Source organism: Struthio camelus, chromosome 4 (assembly GCF_040807025.1).
Source record: "Struthio camelus isolate bStrCam1 chromosome 4, bStrCam1.hap1, whole genome shotgun sequence".
NCBI classification, from domain to species: Eukaryota; Metazoa; Chordata; class Aves; order Struthioniformes; family Struthionidae; genus Struthio; species Struthio camelus.
This window is the reverse complement of record NC_090945.1, coordinates 3359687-3372224: the sequence shown is the minus strand read 5'-3', so window position 1 is coordinate 3372224 and position 12538 is coordinate 3359687. Positions and strand designations below refer to the sequence as shown.

General features: G+C 58.8%; 1 protein-coding gene across 1 annotated transcript; it reads right to left on the bottom strand.

Moving 5' to 3' along the window:
- Positions 1-2767: 2767 nt before the first annotated feature.
- On the bottom strand, positions 2768-12263 carry LOC138067094 (uncharacterized). Its single transcript, XM_068941096.1, has 16 exons — positions 12157-12263; positions 11500-11741; positions 10814-10923; positions 10281-10435; positions 9929-10083; positions 9267-9416; positions 8570-8757; positions 7555-7738; positions 6944-7072; positions 6225-6502; positions 6020-6120; positions 5498-5653; positions 4289-4516; positions 3814-3878; positions 3414-3467; positions 2768-3084 (listed from the first exon to the last, which is right to left on the bottom strand). Exons 10-16 carry the CDS (start codon positions 6259-6261, stop codon positions 3057-3059), a joined length of 669 nt encoding a protein of 222 aa, XP_068797197.1. The 5' UTR covers positions 6262-6502; positions 6944-7072; positions 7555-7738; positions 8570-8757; positions 9267-9416; positions 9929-10083; positions 10281-10435; positions 10814-10923; positions 11500-11741; positions 12157-12263; the 3' UTR covers positions 2768-3056.
- Positions 12264-12538: the final 275 nt, after the last annotated feature.

The window sequence follows — 12538 nt, the reverse complement described above, 5'->3', positions numbered from 1 at the left end:
TCTGCGATTACGGATGTGGAGAAATGCTGAGCTGAAGCCAAGGCCCCCAGACTACATCTCTCCCTTACCCTAATTCTCTGATGTTTGAGAGAGACCTTCGCCCTTCTATCAGGCCTGCTGTGTTCAGGGCAGTCCAAGGTACTGGTGGCCCTCCTGAACTCTGTTAGAGATGTTTTGGGTTGTAGATTCCCTCTCTTTAGGGACTGAGGCTGTTAGAGAAAGGGGAGATGGCTGAGGGGTACCCCTGAAAGGAGTAATGGAAAGGCATTAGGGACACATCCGAACCACTCAGTTTTGCCTTCCTCTAGCTGCTCACAGCCGCCAAGTCCAAGCAGGTGGTGACCAATGGCTGCAAATTCTCACTTGCCACCTGAAGAGAGTCAAGAAGAGCTGGGGAGAAGTCCCAAGCTCTGCCATCCTTCCAGGACTGTTTGGGGAGAAAAGCCTGGGCATCTCAGAATAATCTTTGTGGTAAATTGGATGTGCAGCAATCCTGACAAATGAATTGATGCTCTGTTCACCTTGACAGTCTCTTTACTCTCTTCTTCTGTGTTCTGCATGCTCATTCCCACAGTGACCATAACCTGATGTGGACATATGCATAGGTCTGGGGTATCTAGGAGGTATCAGCAAGCCTCTTCCATAGGCAGCTGGGGACCAGACATGGAGTAGAAAGACATAGAATAATCCCAGTGGGAATTTGGGCCTGGGACCACTGTTCAGAGCAGTTTGGGTCTGAGACCCCCAAAATGCAGTAATGGCTGGAAAGGGAATGCCTATGCTCTGTGCTCATTCCATGCCAGATCTGGAGCATGCGCCCAACCTAGAGCATCACTGAGAAGCAGAGCTTTGCCCAGAAGTTTGGGAGAAATGCAGCATGTTGGCTTTAAAACAAAATGTGACCTCAGCCTTGGGGCTAGTGGAGCTTCTAGGCACTGCAGAGTCAGGGCAAAGAAGACAGGCAAATCTGACAGTGTCCCCCAGGAGTAAATACTGGGTCCAATCCTGTTCAACTTATTAATAATCAGTGACCTGGATGAAGGGACAGAGTGCCTCCTCAGCAAGTTTGCTGATAATACAAAACTGGGAGCAGTGGCTGATACAACACAAGGCTGGGCTGCCATTCAGAGGGACCTCGCCCGGCTGCAGAGATGGGCAGAGAGGAACCTCATGAAGGTCAACAAAGGCAAGTGCAGAGTCCTGCACCTGGGGAGGGATAACTCCATGCAGCAGGACAGGCCGGGGGCTGACCTGTCAGAAAGCAGCTCTGCAGAGAAGGACCTGGGAGTCCTGGTGGACAACTTGACCACGAGGCAGCAATATCGCCTTGTGGCCAAGGTGGCCAGCGGTATCCTGGGTTATATTAGGCGGAGCGTTGCCACCAGGACAAGGGAGGCGATCCATGTCCTCTACTCAGCCCTGGTGAGGCCCCACCTGGAGTCCTGTGTCCAGTCCTGGGCTCCACAGTACAAGAGAGACATGAAGCTCCTGGAGTGAGTCCAGCGAAGGGCTACTATGATGAAGGTAGTGGAGCGTCTGACATATGAGGAAAGGCTGAGAGAGCTGGGACTGCTTAGCCTGGAGACGAGAAGGCTCAGGGTGGAGCTTACCAACATGTATCAATGTCTGAAGGGAGGGTATAACGAAGATGGAGCCAGACTCTTTTCAGTGGTGCCCAGTAACAGGACGAGAGGCAATGGGCACAAACTGAAACACAGCAAGTTCCGTCTGACTCTAAGAAAAAAACTTGTTTATTATGAGGGTGACTGAGTGCTGGACCAGGCTGCCCAGAGAGGCTGTGGAGCTGTCGTCCTTGGAGATATTCAGACACTGTCTGGATGTGGTCCTGGGCAACATGTTCTCAGTGACCCTGCTTGAGCAGAGCGTTCGGACCAGATGATCTCCAAAGGTTCTGTCTAACCTCAACCACTCTGTGATTCTGTGAATCGCAAACTACATATTGAGGTTAGCCTCACACCGAGAGGGTGGGTGGTGGGGCACAGCTCCCTTTCCCTACAGTTGTGGGGGCTCTACCTATTATGGGGGGGTGCAAGCCAGGGCTCTATGTTTCCTTATCTTTCGGTCAGTGCTGCAAGTCAAACACAGAAGACCAAGCATGCAGTCAGGACTGTCTCGATACACCATGATTACTGTGAAAGCAGCCTGCAGACGTATGCTCTTAAGAGGCCACAGCTACTGCACATCAAAACAGAAAGAAATTCTACAAGGAAGATTGCTTATTGGGAAAGCTAAATGAATTTGATGTGACTACAGGCATCTTGTTGGCAAGGTGTTATGGGGACCTCAAGGGGTCTTAGCTGCAAACTGCTTTTCAGAACTTTTTGCTCCAGGTGCTGCAGGAGTGCCTGGTCCAAGCACAGTGCACCCAATGTGCAGTTGCAGAACGAGTGGGGCTCTTGGCCGTAATGCTGGGGGGGGGTTTCAAGAGGCTGCAGAACGATCACTGGTCTGGTACCCCTTAAACTCAGCATGGGAGATGGAATGTTTCTCTTTTATGTGTGCCTGTTCAAGCCTCCACAAGGAACCACGGGCATTTTTGGGTGAAGGGGTCTGTGGCAGAGGTGGTGGTGAAAGAGATGATGTGTGGGGCGCATATGCCTTGAGCACTTGCACTGGGATTGCAAGCGGCCATGGGCACAGCTCAGTGGAGACAGGAAAAGAGCTGTTGAGGCAGCGATCGCAAGTGGGAGAGCTGTTTTCAGCTGTTTGTCTCCACCAAGAAATGACACCCAAACGTGCTGAAGAAATAAGGTTGTTTATTTGAAAAAAAGCACAGCAGGAGAGTGAATGGGCAGAACAAGAATGGGACGGGAAAAACAAGAGGAGTGAAGCTGTCCTTCAAGGGAAGGGAGAGATGCTGGGAGCAACTCAGACGTCCTAGCACGCTTGGGGGGCCCCAGTGTGAAGAGCACCACAGGCTCAGGACTGAGCAGAGCTCCCACAACAAACACAACCACCTCCCACAGACAAGCACCACTTCTTCCATGCTTTCCTCAGCCAGTGGGGCACAGGGCTTTCCGGTTTCCCAGGAGATCTCAAGATGATGGAGGGACTGATGTCGTTCTCCATACATGGAAGGAATGAGAAGGAAAGGAGCAGAACAGAGATCAAACCCCCACAGCTGCGGAGACCCCAGGCATCCCCTTTTGACAGGGCCCTCCCAACCCAGCTCTCCTCATGGCCAGGGGGGGCAACTGGATCAGCTAGAACTTGCGGGCCAGGAACGCCCCAAACCAAATGCCCCTGAAATCTCTCTCCCCCCTCCACCCATACCCCATTTCCTCTGCACAGGGAGCAGAGCCCTCCTCACCTCAGGCAGAAATTGAAGCTCACTACCCAGGGTCTTTCCTCTCCCCACCAGCCCCACCTGACACCCCACTGTCTTCACTCACTGTTGCAGATCTTCTCCAGCTTCTCCTCGCTCTTCAAGTGCTGCCTGATGAGCCCTAGGCACACACCCAGCCCCACCAGCCGTCACAAATCTGGCTCCCCAACCCAGCCCCACCAGCACACCTCCCCTCAGCCCTTAGTGGCCTGGAAACATGCCCTCCTCCCCTTGGGCAGGGCCGACCCCGGTGCAGTAACGCTCCAAGAGGGCGTAAAGGGACTGAACAAGGCTCCCAGCAGCCCCACATGTGCAGACAGGGATGGGAGAGGGGAGGGCCCCTGGGCACCCAGACCCTGCACTGGGCAGCTGGGGCCGGGGCCAGGCTGCCCTGGGACAGAGAGGACCCCGGGAGAGGTTGTGGCTCACCAATGAGCCTCATGGCCGCTTCTCATGAGGACTCTTACGCGTTCTCTAGGCACAGCAGCCTCTGAGACAGGTATTCTTCGGCTCTGCTGCTGTCCCCTGCCAGCTGGAGAGAACCAAAGGGCACAACAAGGTTGGCACAGACCCTCCCCACTCAGTCCAGGGCCAACTTCCCCTGCCCCAACATTCACACATCCCAGCCACAAGCCATGCAGCACCAAGGGCTGGAAGCAGCAGAGGGCAGGGTGCCCCACACCAGGGATGCTGAGGTGCCACCCTGCTGCCAAGAATGAGCTGGGCTAGGGTGCCCTTCAGCATTGCAGGTGTCAGCGAGAGGAGAGGGGCTTGAGAAGAGCCAGCTACGGCAACATGTTGAGCAAACAGAGCGTGTGTGCAACTCTAGGCTGGCAACTCGGAGCTGTGGGCTTGCTGCTGTCCATCCCACACGTTGGGCATTGGGGGGGGGGGGGCACGCCTTGTTCGGCACTGTCCTGGGGGCTTTGCAGCTGCGCTTACCAAGCACTCGCTGATCCTCCGGATCTGTGCCGTCTCAGTCAGATGCTGGGGCTGCTCTATTTCAGGAGCTTGGCAGTACGAGTGAGGGCTTCCTGAAAAGCGTGCCGAACAGCAGAGCGCGGCAAACGTCGTCGCAGCCAAGGCAAGCAGACCCTGTGTCGCCCTCCTCTTGGCAAGCCTCACCACCTTTCCAGGCCCATGATGGGAAGATGCAGCTGGGGAGCGAGTCTGCCAGTGGGTTCAATAGCACAGCCATCATCCCAGGCACCTCGTGCTGCCGGGGCACCACGAGAGATCCTCAAGAGCTAGTGAGCTGTCACTAAGGTCAGGAGGAAGCCCAAGTGCTACAGTCACAGAGACACCAAGGCACAACTCACCCAGAAGTGCCTCCAAGGGGGATGCCCTGCATAGCGTTCGGCTCCTCATTCTGTCTCTTTGCACCCAGGCTCCAGAGCCCAGTCCCCAGCATGCAGGCTGGGTCCCCTTCCCTGACTGCATCTCCCTCCCCGTGACCTTCCCCTCCCCAGATGGTGAGGGCTGGTGAAAGTGCTCACAACCCCTTGCAGTCGCTGCATTCCTCTGCACAGGCCTAGTGCACTGGCCCCAGGCAGGGTGAACTCAACTCGGGGAGCAAGACATCTGTGCAAGAACAGCCATGCCTTAGGGAGCTGGGGTATGCCCTAGCCCAGACACTTGGGGGTCCTGTGGGCGCAGAAGGGAGGGGACGGGGGGGGGGTCAAAACCCTGGCCTTGCACACCTCCAGGGACAGCTGGGAAGCCCATAGGGACTTCAGTGCCTTTGTGGCCTTGGCCTGCTCTTGAGCCCTGTTGGGCCAGGTAGAGCAGGCCTAGGAAAGGTCCCTGCCCAGCTGCTCAGCCCTTGTTAGCTCTGGGTCTGCAGGGACTCTTTCGAAGGGCTGCGCTTCAGGGGGTGCGCCTTACAGAAGGAGCGCAGCTGGGAGGGGATCCCACCTCTCTGTCCATCTATGAAGGAAAAGCCATGGCAGGAGGAGGAAGGCAATGGGGGGCCCAGAGCAGACAGAGAGGGGGGTGCTGCGCTGTCCTCAGGGGCTCGGGAGGAGGTTGCTCCCCATGGGGGCACATGCTCAAAAGCTACGACTGCCACACTTCTTGCTCCTAATGCTCAGGTCTACCCAAGGCTGTCAGCATTGCCCTCTCTGAAGGACCAGTCAGGTTACAAATCCACACCTGGGCCACGCTCCGGATCTGGTCATGCAGCTGGAAGAACAGCAGGAGCAGGCTGCCTTGTACCTGCTTCTCCATCTGCCTTGTTACAGAGCCCACTCCGATATCCATCACTTCTATGGAGAGGCGAATGGAGAGTTCTCGCACGCACCTGGACTCCTGGTGGGAAGAAGAGGGGAGGACCTCAGCACTGGCTGCTCCAAGCTCACAGTGAGCAAGGGGGTCAGTGGCTGACGTGGAGACCAGCGTCTCCGATTCTCACTCTGCACCGAGGAGCTGTGGGCCACGTGGGTAGCCAGTGCGAAACGGCCCCAGGCCCATGAAGGGCAATGCAGCGTGGCCAGGGAGAGCAGAGCCGCAGGAGGCGTCTGTGCCTGGAACAGCTCCTATGGCCCTTGCCACACTCCCACCAGCCGCCCCCTGGCCAAGCCACAGGGGAACTTCCCCAGGAGATGCGCCAAGGAGGAGACTGGGCTGGCCCCCTGCATCGGCTCCTGGCTGCAGCCCACCCACTCGAGGTCTCACCTGCCTGCCCCAGCACGCAGTGAGAGCATGTGGTCCCGCCTGGCAGCAGTGTCCAGCTGAGCCCTCTGGGCTCTGAGGGCAAGCATTGGCCTGCAGACAGCCTAGGACACCAAGGGCAGGACAAGGCAACGGTCTTGATAACCACAGGGCTAAATGTTTCCTGACAGTGCCCAGGGCCCACGGCAGGAGGCACGGTTTCACATACCTGCAAATGCACGTGGAGACAAACACACCACAGGCATGACCGTGCCTAGAGGCCCATGGACAGGCCAAGAGGGCCCCCAGGTCTCCCCCCAGCCTTTACATCATCTAAGTAGTGGCAGGAGCTTCTCGGCTAGTTGCAAAGCGATGGGGCCAGCCATCTGCCTGTCCATGAAACGGAGCACGTGGCTAAGCACAAGCAGGGCCTTTGCGCTGACATCCTTATCCATGTCCTACGGTCGACCCATGATTTTTGGCAGCAGCCGAGCACGTTTTTCTTGCCTGCAAGAAACGCACATCTTTGTGTTGTGAAGCAATTAAAAGACTATGCTGGAAAAAATGCTTATTAGACACCACCTTCCCCTCCAGCTTGCCAGAAGCCAGCATGAGAATTACTGCAGCAATTGCTACAGCCTGGCAAGCAGGGCTTCCTGGTACAGCCACAGCAGGGTGGGGATGTGGGGCGTAGGGAGGGGGGAGGAGAGGACAGCACAGGCTCCTCACCACCTCATCAGCTGCAGGCACTGGTGCCTTTCTCCTGGTGCTGCATAGCCAAGGGCTTGGCCCGAAGGACGCTGGGACAGATGATGGGGGCAGCAGGAAAGCTAGGAGCAGCTCCCACGGCTCCCGCTCCCCAGCAAAGTCCAAGCTACTGGAGCACTCAGCACCCCCTGCCCAGACCCAGGCTGCAGGTACAGCTTCACCTGGCTGACCCCTGCTCACCACCTCAGGTCTCTCAGACAGCATCACGAGGCCTCCGAGCACCAGGCCACTCATCATCATGCACCGACTTTGCAGGTTCTTCAGGAAGTAGTTCTGGACAGTGTTGTCCTCTCCCCTAAAGCCAAGCAGCTGAAACACATGGAAGACAGATGCTGGCAAAGCAGGCAGCACGCTCCACATCATGCATGTGCTGGATCCAACCATCAGCTCGGGGCAAGGGCACCAGGTCCAGGCAAAGCCCAGACCAAAGGCAGCAGGGGTTGCAGAGAGCTCCCCTGGACCACTCCCTGCCCTGGGCCTCACAACACACCCCACAGCCTGCTTGCCTGCTCCTCTGTCCCTCTCCACCATCCGCAGCCTCTTATTCTCCTGCCTTTGAGGAGCAGTTGAGTAGCGAGAGCTGGCACGAAGGAGGCACAAGACACAGGTGGCAACCAGTGTTACCCCAGCAGAAGTGGGCTGAGGCCAAGGGTACAAATCAGAGGGCACCCACTGCCCCAGTTCTACACTGCTGTCCACCCCGCAGCTGTGAGCACAAGACAGCACAGCCTCTAACCACGAGACAGTGGTGAGAGGTGCCTCCGAGAGGCACTGCTTGCCATCAGGCTTACCTCATCAAGGAAGGCTGTGACGGGGATGTCCTTGGAGGGTTCCTTCCTGATGAGCAGCCCTGCCAGCAGGTGCAGGATCCAGGAACACAAGGCCCTTGGGTGCTTCCTCATCTCTCCGGCAGGGGGAAGGAGGCACCGTTGGTCCTGAGCGGGCCAGGTAAACCTCGGCTGGGATTGCACTGCCCTGTACAGCCATTCCGCCACCGACAGGGCCAGGCCACGTTTGTGCTCAGCTCCAGCAGCTGGCAGCACTGGCTTATGGTGGGTTGTCCCTCCCTGCCACACTTCATCATTAGAAAGCCAGTGCCCAGCATCAGGAGGCTCATTTGGGAGCAGCAGCCTGGAAGAACACCCTGCCTACCCTGAAGCCTGGCCAACGCAACCTGCCTCCTGTCCGCCTGGGATTCATGCCCCTTCCCTGGGCTCTTCCAGCGCTCCCCAGAGCATCCTGCCCTCGGCCCTATGGGCTGCCTTTGGGGGGCTGCCTGCAGGCAGATCCCAGCACGCTCTGCTGCGCAAGCCCAGGCCCCACGGGAGGGGACTCCAGGCCTCTGGAAGGTGACCACTCCTAAGCATCACCCTCTCTCGGGCCTAGAAATGCTGGCTCTCCCCAAACAGTTCTCAGAGCCAGGCAGCAAGCTCCCTTTCCTGCTCCAGTCCTCAACCCCTCGGTCGCAACAGCTGAGGCTGCAGCCCCTTTCAAGGGAGCGCTGGGGTCCCATCACCCACAAGAAAAGGGGATTGTGTGGCGTGCTCCCTCTGCTGTGAGGGACAGCAAGGAGAAGGGGGCTCTCCCCTGGCCAGCAAATCCCCTCCTCTGTGGTGGCTTCTCAGGGCTGAGGAGTTCGGCCCAGCCACCCTTCCTCTCCATGCCAGGCACCTGACTCTAGTAAGCAGCACAGCAAAGCAGTGCTCTCATGGCCTGCACTGAGAAGGAGCAAAGCCCACGTCACCCTGGGAGCCCTGGCCCTGCCTCCAAGTCCATGACCGAGACCATGGGACTGGGGTGGAGCACCTGATGGGGCTGGTGGTAGCACACATTTCCTGTCCCCATTCCTTCAAGAAGGTATCAACCTCCTGTGGCATCACATCTTCGCAGAAGGATATCTGGAACAGTGGTGCCAAGAACAGCTGGGGATAAACTGCCTCCACCTGCTGCGGGCAGGTGGGCTGTCAGACAATCTCATGCAGTGCCCTGGTTGCCTGCAGAAAAAACCCAACGACAGCTCTCACTCTTGAGACCTCCCTGTTGCACGGCCCAAGCCTGGGCAGCTGAGGCTCAGGTGCTGCCCTGGAGGATACAGACGGAGCACCCGGCTTGGCTGCCCGGCCAGAGCTAAGCCACAGAGGCACTTTGGGCTCAGTTTGTGACATGCTCGTGACGAGTCTTCCTGGGTTGGCACGATCCTCACACTGGGCGGGCCTCAGGCATTTGGCACGTGGCCCTCGATTCCCTGTCCCAGCCCTTGCAGCCTGCCCAAGCTGTGTGTTGGCCCACCCTGCTCGAGCCTCTAACCCTACCCCCAGCCCACGTTTGCAACCTTCCAAGTAAGACAAGGAGATGCAGAGGTGGGGGAGGACACAGGGCTGCCCAGGCAGGCTCCTTGTTGTTACTCAGAGCCCCAAGCAGCGCTCGGCACACGGGCGCGCTGGCCCAGTGGTGGCCTGGCACTGGGCAGAACCCAGCCAGACGTGGCCCTGAGGTACTGTACCTGTGCGTCCCAGGGGAGGTCACGGCTTGGGGGGCTCATGGAGAAGGAGAGAGGGCCCTGCCTCTCGCCTAGACAAGCGAGCGCAGTCCTGGCAACGAGCAAGCCCTCGTCCAGAAACTCACGGCCAAGGTAAGGGTGACTGTCTCGTCCCTGTTGGAGGTGAGCGTCTTGTTCAGTGGCCAGTCCTCCAGCAAGCTGAGGAGCTTCTGTAGCACTCTCTCTGCAGGCCTGGGCTCAGAGACCATCACCCTCCACACCATCACGGCAGGGCTGCGGGCCCAGAGCACTGTCAGCAGGGTACCTCGAGGTGCAGCGCTGTGACCTGGCCATCCTCCTGGCTGCAGGACCTGGTCTGGCCACCAGCCCTGCCTCTGCCCATCGCCCCCTCACCGGGAGCTGCCCGGCAGGCAACAGAGGGCCAACCTGAAGTCCCTTGTAGAGCAGGGAGGGAGCAAGGCAATGGGGCTCTGGGGCGGAAGGCCCAGATTTGAGCAGCTCTGCCTGCTGCAGCCCTGGATGATGCACCAGGACTGGGAAACGGGAGACACGGAGGGTCCTGCCCCTTCGGGGGCTCTGGAAACGTCCATCTGCCTGGCAGCTCGAGGGTCTTTGGGCCTTTCCATTCACATGGCACGAGCTCTGAAGGCTGCTGGGCCCCTTACCTGCTGCATGATGGTGAATGGCTCAACAGGCCCATGACCATCTCTTTGGGGTATGCACAGGTCAGGAGGACAAGGGCCCTGCGTAGGCTGTGCTGGACAGACGCGTCTCTGATGGACAACAGGCTACTGCAGAGGCACCTTGCAATCTCTGGCACCTGGAGGCAACACGTCTGAATGTGGGGCTGCTGCCAGAGCACAGCCATTTCCCCAGCTCCTACTGAGAACTGCTTCCTTTCCCACTGCTCTGGGCTGGCCTCAAAGGGTGCCAGGTCCCTGGGACACCTGGATTCAGGGGGTAAACAGTCCCCCTGGAGGGCTCCAGCCCTGGACACCCCAGTGGCAGACTACTTACGTGCTCCAGCTGGGAGGCACTGTCCGTCACAAGCACATCCAGAATGAGAGCAGCTGCCTGTGTGTCACAGGCGCTGGGGGCTCGCATGCCCTGGCCTGGATGGCCGTGATGATCACGCCCGTCCTCTCAGAGGGCTGGAGGTGTTTCTTAAACATCTACGGGAGAACGCAGGACAGGGAAGATAGGTACGTCTGTCGGAACAGAGGGACCCAGCAGCAGCACTCGGCTGAGCAGCCAGAGTGGCTCTGGAGAGAGGCGGGACAGCGCTGACACAGCGACCCCAGGGGAACCAGGGACAAGGGCTCTGCTGGGCTGGGTGACAGCCCTGGGGAGGAGGTCAGGGCCCCCACGCGCTGGTCCTGAGGGGAACCAGAGCTCGCTGGGAGCCAGGAGGGAAGCCTTCGTTTACTCCCTCTCCCCAATGACCGCAAGGCCCTGTTAGCCCCACTGATTTAAGGATCCCTCTCTGTTCATCATGCAAGTCTCATGCTGACCCCATGGCCAGAAGTCCCCACAGGGCAGGCGCACCTTACCTTGGTGATTTCGACAGCATTGCTGGACCGTGAAAGCCTGAAGCTGTCGGTGGCTTCCCAGTCTTTTTGGGACTCTAGATGCTCCGGGCTGTCCTGGGTCAGCTCCCTGCCTGGACAGGAGGGGAAACGCAGGGCAGTCAGCAGGAAGGACAGCGAGTTGGAGACGGCACACTGAAAGCATCAGGGAGAAATCTCGCTGGCAGAGAAAGGGCATGCCAGAAATGGATGGGGAGCAGGACTCCCAGGCAAGGCCTGGGCCTACTGCAAGGCGGGGGCGGTTGGGGAGGGGATATTGCTTTCAAGAACACTGGAGGGGAGATGAGTTGGATCAGACTTTCTGCTCTGAAGCCAGACAGAAGCCCAAAGAGGAGCAGGTACCACTGAAGGTCTTCCAAGTCCATTGGCAACCAGGGCAGGGATGACAGCAAGGGATGTGACAGCCCTGGATGAAGTCTGGGAGGTGCCTGCAGCTTTGGTCCCACATGCTGCCCCCTCCCTCCCCAAAGAGGCAGATGCGTAGCTCATCACCCACGTCCTCCTTCTTACGCACCCCCTCCACTAAGCCTGGGCTGTGTGGGTCCCAGCCTTGACAAAGGCAGCACAGTTGCTGCCTGCACCTACGTGGGAGGGGTTTTCTGCTCTTTTCACTCACTGAGGAGAGGGGCTGAGGCAGTGCAGTGGCTCACCTGGCCTTGCCTGGGGGTCCGTATCTGGAAGGACCCAGCCCTATGCAGATGCTCTTACTTCTTTGCTGCAGGAGGAACCTGTGCAGGTGACGAAGCGCGTCGGCAGCCCTGTGACTGCTCCCCTCATCCGTGTCAGCGCAGCACAAGATGAGATCCCCCACCAGCTTCCCCACGATCAGGAAATGCAGCTTGCTGTAGTGGGCAGGGCTGACGTCCCTGCTTCTTGCCAAGCGGAAGCGGTCCTGGGGGAGGGAGGCAGCACTGGCACCAGGGCTGAGGGGCACCAGTTGGGACCAAAGCCTGGCCGCCGCGGTCCAGCCAGGGCTGGAGCCCAAGGGAGCCAGAGCTTTAGAGGGTCCCGCAGGCCCTGGCTCCCACAGCAGCTAGGCAGCAGCCCAGGGCAGGGACGGCTGCCAGACATGTGGGACTCCTGGCTTGCTACCAAGGCAGTCCTGCCCTGCACAGGGCTGGGGCCAGAGCTGGCTCCTGAGAGAGCAGGCACTGGAGAGGGAAGCCCAAAGAGCAGGGCCAAGACCTTAGCTTCAGGGCAGGGCCTTGCTCTGTGCCCTAACCTGCACCCAGGCGTCCCTTGGAGGCAGCGCAGAGCTGCAGGGGTGACGGGGTGGCTGGAAATTGCCTGGACCGGAGGCTCCTTACCTTCAGCGAGGAAAAGCAGTTCACCAGGAGATCACACTGAGCCCAGCAATCCGCACCACAGCCCTCTCACACCCAGCTACTTGCTGGCACTCAGTGAAGGGCAGCAGGGCCTGGAAGAGAGAAGCTGCAGCTGACAGCTGTGCAGGACCTAGGAGGGAGGGAAGAGCTCCTCCCCTTGCTTTGGGGCAAGGCAAGCTTTTGGGAGAACATTGGCCTGGAGAGGCAGTGTGCGGGGCTCTCCCCTCACATTGCAGGAGCGAGGTGGAAGGAGAAGGGACTCTTGACTGCAGCCAGGAGACAGGCAGTTCGCAGAAGAGCACAGTAGGGAAGCCCCACTCCCCCACGGGAGCCCGTTCCCTCCCTGCAGTGTAGAGGTGCACCT